Genomic DNA, 20,831 nt, shown 5'->3' on the forward strand with positions numbered 1-20,831 from the left:
TTAAAAACCTTAAGTTTTACTGAGAAGTTTTTGTATTTTTGGTTCACATTTTAAATGGAGAGATTAGGAGCACGTGGGTGGCTCAGTGGTTGAGTATCTGCCTTTGGCTCAGGTCATGATCCCGAGGTCCTGGGATCTGGTCCCATGCCAGGCTCACTGCAGGGAGCCTGCTTCTCCCTCTGCCTATGTCTCTGCCTCTCTCTCTGTGTTTCTCATGAATAAATAAATAATATTTAAAAATTAAATAAATAAATAATAAAATAAAATAAACTGAGACATTAGTTTATAATTATTGACTGTAATTACAGACAGTTGGTGAAAATTTACCTGTTTTCAGGCTTTACCAGCATTTGTTTCCACCAATAATCTTTAAGCTATTTGTTGTAAATCTTGAGATGCCTCCCATGAGGCAGGGGAGGATATAAGACTATACTTTATTCATCTAGGGATTTTGTCAAAACTAACCAAATATATTTAAGGGTCCTAATTCATTAAGCAGGTTGCCACCCTCATGAATAAACTGTTATATTTTCCCCAAATTTACAGATTACCAGATAGCCTAAATTCTAATTTTGTTTGATTACCAAGAAAAAATCCTGAAGATGTTTGATATTTTGGTGTCCTATAGATGGTCCACAGAAGTGACTTCCTAAGTGAAATATTAAGGTGATCATGCTTATCATCTTGGATATAGTGAGAGAGGCAAGTGTGCAGATTAATAATAATGTACATTTTATAAAGAATCAACTATTTACAGTATAATTTTCATTTACAACTCACTAGAATGAAACAAATTTTGGGAGTGAAATGGCCCTCATCTTTTAATTAGGAATTTTGGTAATCCAGTGCTCTATATAAATGTAGAAAACATGCCCAATCATGTTTGGTAGGTAACTGGCCAATAAATCAAATTGTTTTCATACATTTATTTTATTTATTTATTTTCATCTATTTATTTTAATTTTGATAAATCCTTTATATTAATAATACTTCATATTGAATCATAGAGTGTAAGTAGCTTGGCACAAGCAACAGAATAAAAAGCAGAATCTGAATCCAAATTTATATATGCTGGTGTTGAAGGCCACACTTTTTTTTTCATTATGCCATGCATTATGCATCAAGAGCTGTATAATGTGCTTCAGACCCTCCTTAGACCCAGAAATTAAATACCATAATATAATATTGGGGTACATGTAAACTCTTAGTAATAATAATAATAGTAATAATAATAAACACTTATATTGCATGTTATCAAAATTAAGGAATGACCCTCAGTTCCACATCATTATAAAAGCATGGTAATAACCTATACACTCTTTCTCCTGAAATAAGAGCTTTGGAATCAGCAAAACGAATTCTCTTACTTATTAACTATGGGACCTCAGGCAGATCACTTAACTTTTTGTTTGTTTTTTAAGATTTATGTATTTATCTGAGAGAGAGAGCACAATTAGAAAAAGTGGCAGAGGGAGAAGGAGAGAGAGAATCTCAGGCATATTCCCCACTGAGTGTGGAGCCTGATGCAGGGCTGGATCTCATGACCTCAAGATCATGACCTGAGCCAAAACCAAGAGTTGGACGCTCAACAAACTGAGCCACCCGGGCGCCCCAGATCACTTCTTAAAGCTTCAATTTCCTAATTTGAAATACTGGAATAATAATAACAACACTAGGATCTATTATTATATACTGTATTGCCTATTATTGTATAGCAACTTAAAACAATCCACTACGTTTTAATTATTGACACACCCTGTTTGGTCTGATCGGACTTTTTGTCTCTCCCTTTACTCCTTGTTTTAGAAAAAGACCCTATTTGACAGTAACATGTTAAGCATGGATGCCATTGAACAGGTGGCTTTGATACTAACAGTTGCTTTCCATGCAAAGGAATACTGCCCTTCGTTTTGTGTCTATAGCTGCCCCTTTTAGATTATTCACAAGTTCAAGACATGGTTGAAGAAGGTTTTCATTACTGCCTGCCAGATAGGGCTAATTGGTATTGTGTTCCAGCAACCAATAGCCATGTCAAGCAGAGAAGTCACATAGTTGTATACAGAACATTTAGTATCATGGGATTAAGCCATGTGGTATAAAGAGTATTGCAAAGAAGCAGACTTAAGTCCTACTTGTGGCTCTCTTGGGAAGAAGCTTCATGACCCTTGCTGAATCTGAATTCTCTTGGTTTGTTTACCTATCTACAAAATCACAGAATTTGGTACATATAGTCACTCTGTTCCCCAAATTCCAAGTTACTAGGAATGACTCTCCAGAAATAAAATATTTGGAGGACTTCAATCACTTATTTGCACCCTGATTTATTCACTAATTTAAACTTGTTAAGTGCCAGGCATTGTTCTAAACATTGGAGATCCCACAGTGGGGGGAAATAGAGTCCTTGATTTCAAGAAATTTAAATTCCTTGAGTACAACAAATGATAAACTAAAAAAGTAAATATGAAACATGATGGCAACTTGTAGGAAACTTGAGGAAATACTGTTATCAAGAAGGCAATATATTTAAAAATTGTTCAATTTAATCTATTAAACTAGTTCATTATTCACAGTCATTCTAGCACAGAAAGGAAAGATACGTATTTCTTTCTTGAGCAAATTGACTAGAATGGGCTATATCTCAGATGCAAAAGTCAGTAGCACAGAAAGATGGAAAATTTGATGACAGCAATATAAAAAAATACAGAAAAGAATATAGACATAAACAAATGAGAAAACTTTTCAGGAGTGAAAGAGGGAAAAAATGAAGTATGCCAGGCAGTGAATTTTAAGTCTTTGTTAACAGTTGTATATGTGTCCATTTTTAACTCATTGTAACAAATGAATAATTTATGTATTTCTCTCAATTTAAAATGCAACTAAGGCTCAAAGACCTCAAGTTAAAAACCAGTGCTCTTTCCATTGGCACTGGGACTCCTATGAAACTCTTTTAAGAACTTACCATTGTATAGGAATCTTGAAATTCTTGGTGTGACACTGTCATTTGAGCAGCCACACACAGATCATGGGGTATCTTAGCAAACAATACAACTTTTTTTACTGTGAAATGTAGATTTCACATCAAGGATTAAACATACTGTGTTTCTCTGAAATTTCAAGACAAATTCTTGTTTTACATGAAGAGGAAATCCTTTGCCCAGGCTTTATTGGATAAAACAGATTGAACTGAGAAGTGAAAAGAGAGAAGGGAGGAGGAGCTGAGATAAGGCAAGCATATCATGTAGGGCTGAACTCACTTTAATTATAAAATAGATGGTTGACTATAATATAGGACAAATATTATGAGCAATGCCTCCATGTTTTTGATTTGCTTTGGAAGTTGCTGATTCTGCTTGGTTGCAATTGCAGAGATTTCTATTACCTTAATAATTACATCTACGTAGAGATAATGAGTGGGTTTGACTTTTCTATCATACTTCCAATTCTGAGCCTGCTTCTTATTTTTCTTTTAAATATAAAAATCTTCATGACTAAGGCTTCCAAGCAACATTTTCCTCCAGGACCCAGACCTTTGCCAATTATTGGAAATCTGCATATTCTCAATCTGAAGAGGCCATATCAAACTATGCTGGAGGTAAAAAATAAATGAATGTTCATTTCATATTTTAATTTTCACATTATTCTTACCCTTTTATAGGTGTATTAGCATGCACATATTTACAACTGGGTCATAGATGTGCAATGAAGTAACTAGCTAGGATTCAAAGTTAACTGAGCTGTTGTAAATTTAATTTTTTGTTTCTTTTCAATTTGGATATATAAAAATATTAGTAAATATATTTCTATTTGTTATTAAGTGATATTTTTATCCAGAAATATTTATGATTTATATCCTTTATTTCAACCACTTTGGTCTACATATTCCATACTCTATATCTGTATTCCATATCTTACATATTTCACTATGAAGGAACTGAATTATGATTATAGTCTTACTCTAGAAAATGTTTATTTTTATTCAAAACAATGTGTACAAAAGGCACAATCAAGAGTATGGCCCTAGCAAATTGAGACCTAGAACTACCTGTCATTAATTAGCTATGGCATTTGTATAAGAATTTAGTTTTGTTTTTGTTTTTTTTGTTTGTTTGTTTTTTTGCCCCTTTCCTCATTTGTTTTGTTTTTTAAATTCCACATACAAGTGAAATCATAAGGTATTTGTCTTTCTCAGTCTAATTTATTTCACCTAACATAATACCCTCTAGGTCCAGCCATGTCATTGCAAATGGCAAGAATTCATTCTTGTGTGTGTGTGCGTGTGTGTGTGTGTGTGTGTGTGTGTGTAATATCTTCCTTATCCATTTGTCTGTTGGTGGACACTTGGGTTGCTTCTATATTTTGGTTATTGTATAATGCTGCAATAAACATAGGGGTGCATATACCTTCAAAGTAGTGTTTTATTCCTTTGGGTAAATACCAGGTAGTGGAATTACTGGATCATATGGTATTTCTATTTTTAATTTTTTGAGGAACCACTGGTTTCTTTTTTTTTTTTTTTTAAGATTTTATTTATTTATTCATGAAAGACAGAGAGAGAGAGAGAGAGAGAGGCAGAGACACAGGCAGAGGGAGAAGCAGGCTCCATGCAGGGAGCCCGACGTGACTGGATCCCGGGGCTCCAAGATCACACCCTGGGCGGAAGGCAGGCGCTAAACCGCTGAGCCACCCAGGGATTCCCGAACCACTGGTTTCCATAGTGACTGCACCAATTTACATTCCTACCAACAGTTCATGAGGGTTGCAATCCTGTTATTTTCCAAAGTTCAGTTTCCTAAAGAAAGAAATATTAAAAGTTTCTTTCTCATTCTTTACCTAAACCTTAGTTGGATAAAGACCACAAGCTATGCAGCCAACAAGCCTGCATGTATATTCTTTTTTGAGTATTGCTATTTATTCTGTGAATTCTTGAAGCCACAGTGTCTTGCCTATATGATGGAAATGATGATAATATCTACTTTTCTGGCTTGTAATGTGCATTAGAAAGAGATACTGGCAACATATTTAGGAGGCAATAAATGATCATCTTGTTTATTTTTAATTATCAGAGAAAATTGAATGTTATTTTGTAGTAAGAAGTGTCACACAGTAGTGGGGAACTAACTTGGACCTACTATGGTCATAGTATCCCACAAAGGATAGAGCATGAATATGATGGTTAGGTACTCAGGGTGGTAGTCAAGAAGTGTTTTTGTCTTCTTAGAGTCCTATGTGGGCATTTTCTGAGACCAAACAAAGGTATAAGAGAGAGATACCATGAATCAATTCCATGATGTCAGAGCACTGCAACTGTGAAATCAAAATGGAGCAGGAGGACAATCAGTAGATGATCATAATAATTATGGCTTAAACAAGTGTAGCAACCAAGGAGCATCCTTAGTCCAGTATTCTCATTTCACAAGAATATAAAACTGACTCGTTTGTCAGAATTAAATTATCAAAGATCAAGATCCAGTTCATTTTTTATTACAGTATCATGTTTTAATCGCTTCTCTTTTTATTACACGCCCAAGCTCTCCCAGAAATATGGCTCCATTTACAGCATCCAAATGGGTCCAAAGAAGGTGGTGGTACTCTCTGGATATGAGACAGTAAAAGATGCCCTTGTCAATTATGGCGATCAATTTGGGGAACGATCTCAAGTGCCCATATTTGAAAGACTTTTTGAAGGAAAAGGTAATAAATTCTAAGCTTAAAATGTATCCTTATGGTCAAAATTACTAAATCAATTGCACTGTATTATCTTTAAAAATTCCTTTCATGATTTAATTTTTCCTTCATCAATATACATTACACAAATAGTAGTTACTTAGGAGAAAATTTATGATTTATGATTTTATTCTCATTGTATATGTTAATTCTGTTAAACAAATTATTATTAACCAGCAACTGTGTGAAAAGTACAGTGCTAGGAGAATATAAAGAGAACAGAGGCCATCGGCTTAAGAGGTCACAGTCTAATGATTGACTTTGATCCATCAAACAATACAGTAACAATAGTGTTATAAATAATACTGAACCATATTTTCACCAGATAAAATTGTTGCATTTTGCTTATGTGTGTCTTGGATAAATGTCCTGAGGAAATCCAAATGCTATACTTTTATGCCATTCCACTAATATAATAACTCTTTAAGTTATTACATCAACCCTTTAATGTTAATTACTCTAAAAATGGGAATAGTTTCATCTTAACATTAATTATTTTTAGTCAACTAGTAGTATTTACTAGACTACTAGTTTAGTACTAGTCTAATAAATACTACTAAGGCATTTTAATTCTTTAACAACTTTTTGAAAAAAGCATTTCTCACACTATCCTTCTCAAAAGCCTTATTCTCTGAGATATTAGTAAATGTTCTATCCAAAAAAGCAGTGTCAGTGAAGTGAATTTGAGAAATACTACATATTACGGACCTCTCTTGGACTCAGGGGGTACCTATTAGGATATTAAAACCTCTGAGAAAACATCAAAGTCTGTTTAATTTTATTTAATTCAGTTTTCACACTTATTAGTGCTTAGAAGATTTTTTACATGAAATTTATTAGTTAACATATAGTGCAATATTGGTTTCAGGAGTAGAATTTAGTGACTCATCACTTACCTACAACACCCTGTGCTCATCATAACAAATGTCCTCCTTAATTCCCATCAGTCATTTAACCCATCCCCCACCCACCTCCCTCCATCAACCCTCTGTTTTCTACTATTAGGAGTCCCAAACAAACTAGTGGTTTTTTTCCCCTCTTTTTTTTTCTTTTTCCTCCCTTTCCATATGTTCATCCGTTTTGGTTCTTAAATTCCACATATGAATGAAGTCATATGGCAGTTGTCTTTCCTTGACTGACTTATTTCACTTAGCAAAATATCCTCTAGCTCCATCGATGTTGTTGCAAATGGCAAGATTTCATTCTTTTTGATAGCTGAGTAATATTCCATTATGTGTGATTTTTTTTTTTTTTGTATATATATATATATATATATATATATATATATATACCACATCCATTGTTGGAATTTTTTTCTTAGAATTCCGACTAACATCTCACAAAATTAGCATTGAGGAGTAACGGTTCATTCAGTCCCTTATCTTTAGCTCCTGGGAGAAATTTGGGACACTTTTATTCTTTCTAGAATCTTCTTTTATTCCTTCTAGAAATTTGGGACACTTTTTGTCTATTGCCTCTGGCATCTCTGTTCTTTTTCACAATACTTCATATATTACTCACTGATTTTATGATTATACACAAAATTGTTTTAATTTGTATCAATGTCAAATCTAATATTTTTTTTCCTTAGCAAATAATTCATTTTAGGAATCAAGTAGTCTTTTTTCTTAAGTGTAGAAACTGCTCAGAGGAAAACTACTCTTTGTTCAAAGAGAAAATGATTACTTCTCTGCTCCACACCCTGTCTAGTAATCCACCCAAATTGGTACAGGCATTCTTTAAACCAATTTTGTATAAACAGAAAAACAATTTAATATTTTTGTTACCATTAAACCATTTTGGAGTATAACTTCACCTTAATAAGTTATTTTGCCATGTAACCTAAATATATTTCAAACTTCGGTCCCAGCATTTAAAAGAAGTTCCATTCCTTATAATGCTAAATTAATGTTCTCCACAATTACATGGCTGAGCTATTGCTATTCCCTGAAAGATACAATGATTTCTGTGGGCCCTTCATATTATACTACTGTGTTCTCAAATATGAATTTTTAAATATAAAAATGAGATAGTTCAAAGAATCACATATTTGTTGTAAAAGAGTTTTATGCACACAGGATCCATAGACAAATAATATTATATTAATATAAGAACTGAATGTGGGCAGAATCTAACCTTCCTTTGAAAGGAAGGCTTAACCTCACACAAAGTGGCCACAACCATGCAGGAGACATCTATCTTGTTCTGGATTTCATGTTGACACTAACAAGGATGGCGCTGCCCCATTTCCAACACCTTGGTTGCCTTATTTATTCTAGTTTCCTATTTCTGGTTATCAGTCAAACTCAGAAAGTCCTCCCCTGTCTCTTGTACCTCAAATCAAATGGAGGAAGGGCGGGGACTAGGGACTGAAACACAAGAAGAATGCCACTACTACCACAAATCCCACCATGGAAAGAGGTGGGCCACTTTGGCAACCTTCTCTCTCCTTATTTTTCTGTAAGTTAGTCCCAACTCTTCTAAACCTTATTTGATTATTATTATTTCCTGTAGCCACACACAAATTCATCTAGCTGTTTTATTCAATAAATATTTATGGAGCACCTACTATATGCTACAACAATATGTGTGCCTAGAAATTAGTACATATAGCACTAATGTGGAAGCTTGTTTACACCTCTTGGTAGTTATTTACTGTAACTTTTTTCTTGGGTACTCTTGTGTCTATAGTCTACATTCTTCCCTAGCAAAAGAGACTTTGTTTTTATCGTTCATCTATCCATTAACCACACCTACATGATGTAAGCATATAGTAGAAACTCAAGAATTGCTTAATAAATTTGTCAGAGATATAGAACTAAAACCAAAATCTTCTCCCAGCCCAGAAATCCTCCTCTCCACAAAGGTAATAGAAAAAGAAGATAATTTTATTATTGAATAAGCATCAAACCAAAATGTGATATCTATCACAATCTACTAAGAAATTGCAAAAACATAAAGAAATGCCACTCTTTTATATAACCAAGCAGATACAACCCATTACAAAAATGTCCTTAAGAGAAACAATAACTAGTCCTCAATAACCAAGAGAGCTTGGCAGCACCATTTGTCATACATAGTGCATCCTTGATTCACCCGGTAATTGGAGTGACCATCTGTGTTAATTGGATAAAAAAGAATAATAGAATTCCTATATCTTCATGATAAGAGGTAGTTTTGAACTTGGGGCAAGGTACTCACCAAAGTAAGGCTCGGCCCTCCCACAGAATCTGGGAGAAATGGGCACTTTCTTTTTTTCTTTTTTCTTTTTAAAATTATCTTTTTTTTTCTTTTTTTTCTTTTATTTGTTCATGAGATACACAGAGAGAGAGAGAGGCAGAGACACAGGCAGAGGGAGAAGCAGGCTCCATGCAGGGAGCCTGACGTGGGACTCGATATCCCAGGTCTCCAGGATCACACCCTGAGCTGGAGGCGGTGCTAGACCACTGAGCCCTGAAAGGGGCACTTTCTTCCTGGATGTCTGTATTCTGAAAAACAGGTGGCCCCAAAGTCCCTGAGAAAGCCATTGCTAGGTCATAAAGCTGACCAAAGACCTATTCTAATTTTCAGAAGGACTGAAATGAGTCCTGAAATAAGTCTGACATATCTGAAATAAGTCAGAATGACTTATGTATAAGTCATACATACATATGATATGATTATATATTACTTACAAGTCTTCTAAAGTAAATGCTTTGAGAGGGGAGTCTCTTATTTTCAACAGGAAGGATAAAGCTTCTTTTACTTTTTATTTGTCCTCGCAAATTAAATGATAAAAGCTTTGAGGAAATAATTTTAAAACACTCTCCTCATTATAAGGAATTGTTTTCTCTCACGGTGAAACCTGGAAAACTATGAGAAGATTCAGTTTGGCCACCTTACGGAACTTTGGAATGGGCAAGCGGATCATAGAAGATACCATTATAGAGGAATGCCAACATCTCATATGGAGCTTTGAGTCTCACAGAGGTGCGTAGAATGAATTAAACCATGTCTTATTTTTCATGAGAAAGAACCCAAAAGCTGTATTTTATTATTTACACATAATTTCAGTCTCACAGGAAAATTCCAAGAATTTACAAATAATTCCCCAAATCATACTCTTCTGTAACATACCCCAAATGTCAACATTTTACATTTGCCATCTCTCTTTCTCTCTTTTTCTAACCTGTTTTAAAGTACTTTGGAGACATGCTCTCCCTTTATTCCTAAACACCTCAATGTATTTCTTAAAAATAAACAAAAACATTCTCTCCCATCCCCAAAGTACATTTTTCAAAACTCAGGAAATTAGTATTGACTCAGTAATCCACAGAACTTAGTTTGCCAGATTTTGCTGTTGTGCCATTAATGTCTTAAATAGCAGGAGAAAATCTTGACACATGCATTACATTCAGTTGTCACGTCTCTTTTGCCTCCTTTAATTTGGAACAGTTCTTCCATAATAGATATGGTATCTGATCTCTTTAAATGATAGAGAGTTAATTCCATGTTATTTTAATATTTAATTATCTTCATGTTAAAAGTTTTCTCATTTCTTTAATAAACTGAGTTCATTCCTTACTAAAAATATGCTCCTTTGAGTATTATCTTCACTGACGCAGGTAGTAATATGAAGAAAAATGGTCAAAGGTAGACAAGCCTGAGATGAATACAGAAAAGATACAAGGGTCAGGGCTCCACATGCTAAATTAGCAGTCCCTGTATACATAGAGAGCCTGTCAGCACTTTGGAGAGAGTATCTATAGGAAAACATCTATTCCTTCTCCATGGTTAAGCTTCTAACAATTTCTCAGGACTTTGTGAACATAGCATCTCACATACCTCACATGTATATATTAAGAAGTAAATATATTCTCTATAGAAATTACCCCAGGTCTTTAGCCTCCACATTTAAGATAGGTGCTGATGTTAAGAGTAAGTCTTAGCATTCCAGTGGCCAAAAATAAGTGTACTTCCACTGATACATATTTAATAATCTAAATAGTTTTCAATGATGCTGAGGAAAACAGGTCCCAGTAACAGAAGAGGCTAAAAATAAGAGGCTCTGGATGAAGTTCTTTCAAGTAAAATCATCTTAATCTTATAAATATCCTATTTTAAATTTTTGAATTTGATTGAAGCCTTCTAGGTTGATATTTTCTCAGATGTTATGCTTTAACATTTGCTACACACACACGGAAATGTCCCTCACCTGGCACATTTTAATTCCTTTAAATGAGACACATGTAGATTTTTGCTAACATATACTTTCAGTATTTTAATCAAATTCGGGATATTTTTCAAGGCCCATCTACTCTCACCTCTTCTTAAAAGGCATGGTCACCGATAATCCATTCCTCCATGAAATCTTTTCTTGACAGTCTGTCCCAATCATTCCAGGACTGGTTTAATACTGTTTATGTGAGCATTCCTAATCTGATTAATGAATTCTCTTGTAGGAAAACCCTTTGAGGTCAAAACAGTAATGAATGCTTCTGTTGCTAATGTCATCGTGTCAGTGTTGCTCGGAAAACGGTTTGATTACCAAGACACCCAATTCCTGAGACTCTTAACCTTGATTGGTGAAAATGTGAAGCTCATTGGAGGTCCTAGGATTGCGGTAACTGTATCTTCCCTATTCAATTTTACTTCCTCTAGAGTATTATTCAAGAGACCATGAAAAAGTATTTGCCATTTCAAAAATGTACACTTTCTGGAACATTCTGAATACAGAGATGTTACAAGCCTGGTTGGTTAACACATCTGATAATTCTTCCATCACAAATTACTGCATCAAACACCTTATGATGCATGGATTGTGAATCATATCAATAAATAGTGCAATATATGAGTTCAGTAAATTTTTACAATCTTGGCCATTCATTTTTTACCTATACCACTAGTTATGAATCGACTATGGGGTAAACCACGAATGAATAAGAAATACTCAGTAGAATTCACTTAGAAGAGTGAACTTAAAGAACTATCAAGTACTAGAAAAAGTATTTTTTTAAATTTTTTTTATTATTACTTATTTATGATAGTCACACAGAGAGAGAGAGAGAGAGGCAGAGACACAGGCAGAGGGAGAAGCAGGCTCCACGCACCGGGAGCCCGATGTGGGATTCGATCCCGGGTCTCCAGGATCGTGCCCTGGGCCAAAGGCAGGCGCCGAACTGCTGCACCACCCAGGGATCCCACTAGAAAAAGTATTAAATAAAACTTTAACATTTATTCTGATTCATGGAAGTTCAAAATAGTGCTACAATCCAATTTTTTTATATTCATGAGCAATAAAGTTGCTATCTTCTAGAATGTTGGGACTAAGAGCCTTGTCAAATAGTTCCCATTTTCAATAGCACAACTGACAACTAACAATGTTATTGGTAGTTATTGTTAATTTGGGTTCTCTTTTTTTTTTTTAAGATTTTATTTATTTACTCATGAGAAACAGAGAGACAGAGAGGTAGAGACACACGCAGAGGGAGGAGCAGACTCCATGCAGGGAGCCCGATGTGGGACTCGACCCCGAGTCCCTAGGATCACGCCTTGGGCCAAAGGCGGCGCTAAACCCCTGAGCCACCCGGGCTGCCCGAATTTGGGTTCTCTTATGATAAGTACAGATTTACTCTAAATACAGGTATGAGAGAAGACTGGAACAGGTGACTATGTCTAATTTTATTTTTAACTCAATCAGAAAATGACAATTATCATATGGTTTCACTCATGTGGAATTTAAGAAACAAAACAGAGGAGCGTAGGGGAAGGGAGGGAAAACTAAAGACAAAACCAGAGAAGGAGACAAACCGTAAGAGACTCTTATTTACAGGAAACAAACTGAAGGTGGCTGGAGGGGAAGTGGGTGGAAGGATGGGTTAACTGCGTGATGGTCATTAAGGAGGGCAGATGATGTAATGAGCACTAGGTATTATATAAGACCAATGAATTGCTGAACTCTACCTCTGAAACTAATAATGCACACTATGTTAATTATTTGAACTTAAATAAATTAAAAATAAGTAAATAAATAGTTCAATCTTTAAAAAAAAAATTTTTTTTTTTTAAGATTTTAGTTAGGGATGCCTGGGTGGCTCAGTGGTTGAGTGTCTGCCTTCTGCTCAGGGAGTGATTCCGGATTGAGTCCCACATCGGGCTCCCTGCAGGGAGCCTGCTTCTCCTTCTGCCTTTGTCTCTGTCTCTCTCTCTCTCTCTTTCTCTCTCTGTGTCTCTCATGAATAGATAAATAAAATCTTTAAAAATAATGGAAGTCTAAATGAGATATTATTTCTATAATGCTTCTAGAAATAATGGTGTCATTCCCAGGATTGCAGGCATTACATATATATATTTAACTATGTTGTTTTCTATTCTTTCAGCTTTTCAATATGTTTCCAGTTTTGGGGTTCCTCCTAAAAAGTCATAAGACAGTACTCAGGAATAGAGATGAATTATTTGCTTTTATAAGGATGACTTTCCTAGATCATCAGCATAAATTTGACAAAAATGATCCAAGAAGTTTCATTGATGCCTTTTTGGTCAGACAGCAGGAGGTAATAGTGTTTTGCTCAGGGGTTACCTTAGCCTATTGTTTATTATTTTGCTTAATTAATAGCATCTTGAGGAAAAATATTTCTTTCAAAGCAGAAAGATCACTGGATTCCATTAAGTTAATGATGGCAGATATGTACTCTACAAAGAATGGTATTTACTACATTTTCCATTCTTGAGTATTTTCTACTGCTTTTCACATCACTCTCTTTAAAGAAAACAAAAACAAAAAAAAAACAAAAAAAAACAAGACATATATATGATCGCCAATGTTAGCTTTTAGAATTAGTACAGTATTCCTTTTATTGCATTGGAAACGTGTTTCATTAAAAAAAAAAAAAAGGAAATGTGTTTCATTAACACAAAGATTTAATGCAATTTTTAAAAAAGAAACAATGTTGGGCATATTCTAATCACTCAGTTAAAAACTAATTTCCAAATGTCAAAGAGCCTTTCCCATTGTTAGAATTATTTATCATGATTAGCACTTGGAATGTACTTTACCCCAAAATTCTGCACATCTTCATAATAAAAAAAAATCCACTCTATTGAAAGAATGCCAGGCTTAGTTTTTTAAATTCATGTTGGGTTATTTGCCATGACTGACCAGTATAAAAATATTTCATCACTAATGATTCCTTTTCCCTTTTCAGGAGAAAGATACATCTACAACCTATTTCAGTGATGAAAATCTGGTGGCACTTGTTAGTAACCTCTTTGCGGCTGGTACAGAGACCACGGCCACCACGCTGTGCTGGGCACTTCTGCTCATGATGCGATATCCTGAGGTCCAGAGTAGGTCTCCTAAGATTCAGAGCATTGCCTGAGGGAAGGACTCAGAAATCTCTTGGGTGGAAAAGCAGTATTCTATGGCCACACTGGATACCTTTAATTTATACCCTCAAGGACAGTGTGTATCTTTAGTTTCCTTTTGACATAAGAAAGGAGATTTTGCTCTTCAAGCTTCTGGAGATGGTCTGCAGGTGTCACTCCATGTAGGTCCCCAGAGGAGCCTCAGGAATAGAGGTCTAAGAGTGGAAGCAGATCAGAGAAAAGATGAGTCAGAACTCAGCGCTTAGGTTTGATTTTCACATGGAAGGAAAATTGAGAAGACTGTTCCAATATCCCCCACCCTACCCCCACTCTAATCATTCTGTATTTTATCCAGAAAAGGTCTGTGATGAGATCACCAAAGTTGTGGGGTCAGCTCAGCCTCGGATTACACATCGAACTCAAATGCCATACACAGATGCTGTCATTCACGAAGTACAGAGATTTGCTAATATCCTGCCCACAGGCTTACCACATGCAACAACCACAAACGTTATGTTTAAAAATTACTATATCCCCAAGGTAAGGGTTTAAGAAGGGGAAGTGAGGGAAGAGGGAAAAAAATGTCAGCTGCTCAAAAATCACAGAAGCACTGCAATAAACTGCCAAAGGCGATCTCAGCCTCCTGCTCCCTTCCTACCAGCCAATAAAGGTGAACTGAGGATGTCAGTTTGTGTGTAGACAGAATAGGTGCTAATTACTCTGCGCAACCTTAAAAGGTATTATTATTTTTTACGTGGTAGTTGAGGAAATTGGGGTTCACAGAGCAAGATGGGTAGGTAGGGGGGCCAGATCACCGCCAGATCCCCGGAAAGGGGTGCCACCATTTAGAGAGCGGTTCACTCCACGCAGGGCCCCTGAGAGCAGCACCTCCAGCCCCACTTCCCTCCTCACACAGAAACATGCTCAGGCCCTCTGCTTCTCAACCTTACAGCATCTAGATGCATTCTTTGCTTTGCCAGTGGAAAGAATAGATCTTTGCTAAAAGTATACTGAAGGCGGGAATTTGCAGAGGACCAGTGTCTGCCCACAGCACTAATTCTTTTCCTTAAAGTTTAGTCTGGTCACTGCTTCTGAGCCATCTCTACATGAATGCACAGGGGCCACTGGTTATGTGGACCCCCTGCCCACACTATCAGTTGCTACCCCCTGTGCGTACCCTGCAAACAAGGGGGCAACATTCATGTTTGGAGTTTCTCTTCTCAGCATGCATGAAACACACTGTTCGACTGAATTTATCAGATTATTAGCTCATGAAAACAAATATGGCAGGATTTTAGAAATAAAATATGGCAAATAATGGCAGGATTTTAGTTCTGAATTTATCAGATTATTAGCTCATGAAAACAAATATGGCAGGATTTTAGAAATAAAATATGGCAAATAATGGCAGGATTTTAGTTCTAATTATCTATCTGGCTACAAGCTACGTAGAGCACTGTATCAGAGCTTCACAGGTACAAGGGGTCTAACACGCCTACCATGCTACTGGCGGCTAGGTCCCATGGTTTCACTGAGCTCCAATGGAAATATCTAGCACAGTTCTTAGGAGGAGGAAAAATCCACAATGTCCACGTACATATACTTAACAAATAAAAAAGAAAGCAACAAAGGTAATTTTAAAATAAAACACTTTAAAGCAGTTGTTTGCTTTTCATGACTCAAAAACTATACCAATTCACGTGCTAAGCCAGCTAACCACAATGATAGTATCCCAAAGATTTCTTGGACAGGAAGCTATGATTAACTATGGTGAAATAGTAAACACTGTCCTTAACTGCGAGGCAGTCTTTTCTTCCTACTCTTATTTTATTTTTAGTCTTCAGAATACTCTTTCCTGTATCACAATTAGAGGTCCTTTCCTTGATGTCCTCAGTTGTCTCAGAGCATGTAGCAAGCTGTGGAAGGGGGGTAGCTGACTTTTGAGGATTTGTTTTGATGGGCTTGTGAGATCTAGCTTGTCCACTCTTACGTCCCTGGAGGCAAAGGAGCAAAACTTCCCTGAGCCTCAGACCTGCCAGGAACCGCACCAGGTTCTGTCCTGCATATCACTGCCTCTGAGGCTCACAAACCACCACATAAGAATTATTTAACTCCCTTCATATAAGTTTAGAAACTGGGATATAGCAAAAGCTAAAAACATGCCATTATCACATAGCAAACACATGACTAAGTAAGAAACAATTTCCAGTCCTGAGTCCAAGGCTTGTGTTTTTTAGTAGGTACTGAACAAAAATGTGGTTGAGTAAGTGCATGTTCCACACTCAATCTCAAGTCCTGCCTGCTGCCCCTCTACTTCCTCTCCTTCCATATTCTTCAAGAACATACTGTTTCTGGAAAATGAGCAACCCAGACCTTCACACTTTTTTAAAGATCCACTTTTTTCAGAAGGAATGTAATGTCTGTCATTAATAGCGCTTCTATTTCTAGGGCACTGAGGTCATCACTTTGCTGACCTCTGTACTTCGGGACCAAACACAGTGGGAAAAGCCAGACACATTTAATCCCAACCATTTCCTCAGTTCTACTGGAAAGTTTATCAAGAAAGAAGCGTTCATGCCCTTTTCACTGGGTAAGATATCCTATTTTGAGAAAGGTGCTTTGAAAAATCTAGAGAGATTGGGCCTTGTCTGAGGACTGTGCTTGGGTTTTGTAATTGTTTCCATGTGGCACTAAATGTCAGAAAGATGTGAGAGTGGAAGAGGCCTTTCCTCCCAGGCTGTAAATTGGCTGTAAGACATTAGGCACTGCAATGGCATTTTCTTAGGGAAACCTTGAAGATTCCTTACAGATGAAGCTATGGAATTTGCGGAGAAAGTTAAACAGGTGACAATGAGCAGCCACCTTCACTGTAACCAGAAAAGCTTTGCCTTATTTATTTTTTTAAGTAGGCTCCACTCTCAGCATGAAGCCCAACTCGAGGCTTTAACTCAGGACCCTGAGGACCAAGAGTTGGTGCGCTAACCAACTAAGTGACCCAGGCACCTCTAAAAAGCTTTGCTTTAATATATACAAATGCCAGTGTTTTTCTTAGGATTTCTTGGGTAGGGTAGAGAGGGAGGGGGCTTAGAGATAGGGAAGAGAGAAGAGCTTTCCACTAGAGTACATTTTGGAATCCAGGGAACTAAATGGATTTACTCTATAATTGTATGGATTCCTGAGAACCTAAAGTGAATTCTCCATTCCTAGGAAAGCATCTTAGCAAAACTGTACCATAAGCAGTTTGTTATGTTGTGCCTTTCTACTTACACAAAGAGTAGGTTAGCATTCACTCCAGGTACCCATTCAGTGATAGGTAAACAGCAGTCACCCAAAGGATAGACTTTCCTTACCTACTGCTAACTAAGGGATAGAGAGAGACACAAAGTACAATGCATTCTCCTAATTTTTACACACAAACACACACATAGGTTGATATACAAGAAAACAGTACATGTATTAATGACTCCTACTTGAAATAAAAATGTAGTATCGCATCTGGAACCAGAGTTAAAGGAAATGAGACAAGCAGCAAACAGTCCAGATTTTTTGAACGGTGGCCCATCTTCGAACAATTTTACCAAACCTTATCTCGGGAATTCTCCAGCTATACTGTGTGTGTGTGTGTGTGTTTCCTGCTGTAGGAAATCTAGAAGCAGTGATACTCTTTTTTATCATAGATAAACAAATGGAAATATTCTTAAAATATAACCACCACAAAACTATCACAAGAAAAAAATATCATAAAACCAGTGTTGAGTGTGAAGTCTTCATTCCTTTAATTGTGTTGAAGTCCTTCTTCCCCAGTTCTTCTCACTTCTTACTTACTGCATTAAGAAAGAGATTTTGCTCTCTGGAGAGCTTATTTGATCTTTGGTCATGATCACTCCTAATTCTGCATAGAGCATTTTTTTAAAAGATAAGATAATTTGCTATGTTTTCATCAAGGTACCCATAAAAGTAAACTAAACTGATTCATGCTTTCTCTTGCTAGGCAGCTAGACTCTTACCTTAAACCAAATAAACCTAAATATAGGTTAGATAATTCTCACCCTAAATTGCATTATTTATCGTTCATTTAGATGACACTACTCAATCATACATTTCATTCTGGGCAGGTGGGAAGGTCTAATCCCCAAAACTAGATTAGGTCTTCCTTCCATGGTCTCCCATAACACTCTGTTGAAGCTTGTGAATCTGTATAATATTTACCTCTTTCCTTGTTGGGCTCACCTACTGGGCAGTAAGCCCTTTGGGAGCAGTAGTCTCAAAGACAAGCTAAATTAAACATTGAATTGTTAGCTTTTATTTAATAAATATTTTCAGACAGAGAGAGGTAGTAGACATTGCCTTTCACTCCTAAAAATCCTGCCTTGCTACTAGGCATAGTGAAAAACTGCCCCCCACCACCCCAATTGTGGAGTTAATCTGTTTCCCTGATGTCCTACATAAACCAAAGTGCTACTTTCCATGAGTTGAAAAATAACCACATTTAAATACTTTTCTTAACTTTGAAGTCTTTTGTGACTCAGTATACTTGAGAATTATCTTCCAAATTAAATAAACAAACAACAACAAAAGAAATCTAACTGGACTGTCTACAACATTTCATTGGCAGGAAAGCAAAGCAGCAGGCTTAGGATTTACAGACCCTGGAAAGAGGAATGAAAAGATCTGGCTGGGTCTTCTACAGGACTGGAAGCAGAAACTTTTCATAATGCCATAGCTCAATCAAATATATTATCTTTGTTCTACAATGTAACCACAAAACTCATTAAATTTGAGCCAGAGGGGCCCCTGGGTGGCTCAGTGGTTGAGAATCTGCCTTTAGCTCAGGTCCTGGGATCAGGTTCCTCATTGGGCTCCCTGCATGGAGCCTGATTCTCCCTCTACCTATGTCTCTGCCTCTCTCTCTAGGTCTCTCATGAATAAACAAATAAAATCTTAAAAAAAAAAAAAAATTTAAAAAAATTTGAGCCAGAAAAAAATGCACCATTCTCAATTCAGTGTATCTTAAGAAATACATATAACCATTAAGTCCCCGCTTATGTCAATAAAGACTTACCTAGAAGACTTCCTCAATTTTCTTTAAGATTTTATTTATTTATTCATGAGAGACACAGAGAGAGGCAGAGACATAGGGAGAAGGAGGAGCAGGCTCCTCACAGAGAGTCTGATGTGGGACTCGATCCTAGGAACCCAGGATCACACCCTGAGCCAAAGGCAGATGCTCAACCACTGAGCCACCCAGGCGTCCTGAAGATTTCCTCAACTTTAACTGACTCCATTTTTCAAAATCTTGACATTTTCCCAAATAAGTCATGTTCTAAAAGTAATACTAACCAAATCTCTGTTCTTAAAATACTTCAGCATAACCTAGTGTCTACTTATCCTCTGGCCTCAGGTCTTGTACTCCCTAACTCATGATCCATGTTCTGGTCAGAATCAAGTTTTTTTTAGCCCCAAAATACATCATGACCCCTTCTACATCTCGCCACAATTTTGCCTGGATGACTTCTCACCGTTTACACAGGAGCTGAGATAGAAAGCTCTCATACAAAGGAAGAGGTCTCCCTGACCCTTCAAATCACATTGGGCACCTTACTATCTGTTCTCATGACACACTTGGTTTTACCTGTCCTAACATTTTTCAGGTTAAAATGTTAATGTTTGTTGCTTGTTTCCCTTGTGGGAGCTCACAGGGATAGTTAGCATATGTACTTAATTTTTGCATTTCTAGGGCTTCTGCAGAGCCCACAGGACTCAGAAGAGGTTAAAGTGACTAATTCACACATTCTAAAATAGGAGAAATCCCATGTGGACAGCTTTCATCTTTGTCCAGGTTGCATTTTAGGTTTTTCTGTTCACACATCTTATAACCGTCCATCATATCCATCACTCCAGGTCGCCGGATGTGTGCTGGTGAGTCACTGGCCAAGATGGAGCTTTTCTTGTTCTTCACCAGCCTCATGCAGAAGTTCACCTTCCAGCCACCCCCTGGGGTCTCCCATCTGGACCTGGACCTAACTCCCGACATTGGCTTCACCACTCGACCAATGCCTCATAAGATATGTGCCCTGCTCCGGGCCTAGGCTCTGCACTGCAAGCTCAGCCCCAGCTCTTGATTTGGTCCTTAGCACCAGCTCCCCTTTTCTGCATTTTGCCAGCTCAAGCACTTCAGCCACATCATTGCAGAGAGTTCTCAAGTCAGGTCAGACTGAGTTCCTTGGCTAATCAGTGTAGTGGAAGCCTCTCTACTGTCATTTTCTAAGACAGAACATGTGACAACTAGAACTTTCACTCCTGCTCTAAGGTCTTTCTTTCAAATCCAAACTATCCTTTTCCTCCAAAGCATCTGAGTATCACCAATCAGTAGTTTTAATTGGTTTGGGCAGGATGCTATTTAATGGTTTGTCTAACACACTCATGAACATCTTCAAAACTGCAATGAAAAAAATTCAACTTTTCTTTTTTTTTGAAAATTCAACTTTTAAGTGAGATCACACTATATAGAAGACATGTAAGACATGAGTTTCATTTTGTGAATAATCAAAAAAGGGTGGTTAACAACGAATAATTGCATATAAGTATTGCCAGTTTGCTGAGGTCAGAGAGTGAAAGCTCCTGCTCCTCAAATAACTGGAACTTGTGGACCTCACAACCACAACCGTGTGCCTGGTGCTCTGAAGCCCCAGGGAAGGCATAGGCAAGACACACAACCTGTAGAATAACAAAATCATGGTCAGTTCCCCTGAGATGCAAAGCAT

General features: G+C 36.9%; 1 protein-coding gene across 1 annotated transcript; it reads left to right on the top strand.

The window, feature by feature from the left end:
- The first annotated feature begins 3,484 nt into the window (after window positions 1-3,484).
- Window positions 3,485-20,414, top strand: LOC121486725 (cytochrome P450 2K6-like). Its single transcript, XM_041747900.1, has 9 exons — window positions 3,485-3,592; window positions 5,529-5,691; window positions 9,544-9,693; window positions 11,166-11,326; window positions 13,083-13,256; window positions 13,908-14,049; window positions 14,423-14,607; window positions 16,516-16,657; window positions 19,969-20,414. Exons 1-9 carry the CDS (start codon window positions 3,485-3,487, stop codon window positions 20,154-20,156), a joined length of 1,413 nt encoding a protein of 470 aa, XP_041603834.1. The 3' UTR covers window positions 20,157-20,414.
- The last annotated feature ends 417 nt before the right edge of the window (window positions 20,415-20,831 follow it).

The sequence above is a fragment of the Vulpes lagopus genome, chromosome 1 (assembly GCF_018345385.1).
Source record: "Vulpes lagopus strain Blue_001 chromosome 1, ASM1834538v1, whole genome shotgun sequence".
Classification (NCBI taxonomy): Eukaryota; Metazoa; Chordata; class Mammalia; order Carnivora; family Canidae; genus Vulpes; species Vulpes lagopus.

What these genes read in the sequence shown, in the direction of transcription:
- LOC121486725 (XM_041747900.1), top strand. Translation starts at nt 3,485, where the DNA reads ATGACTAAGGCTTCCAAGCAACATTTTCCTCCAGGACCCAGACCTTTG. An exon ending in AAAATTACTATATCCCCAAG is followed by an intron (nt 14,608 to 16,515) that starts GTAAGGGTTTAA and finishes TTCTATTTCTAG; the next exon opens with GGCACTGAGGTCATCACTTT. An exon ending in GTTCATGCCCTTTTCACTGG is followed by an intron (nt 16,658 to 19,968) that starts GTAAGATATCCT and finishes CCATCACTCCAG; the next exon opens with GTCGCCGGATGTGTGCTGGT.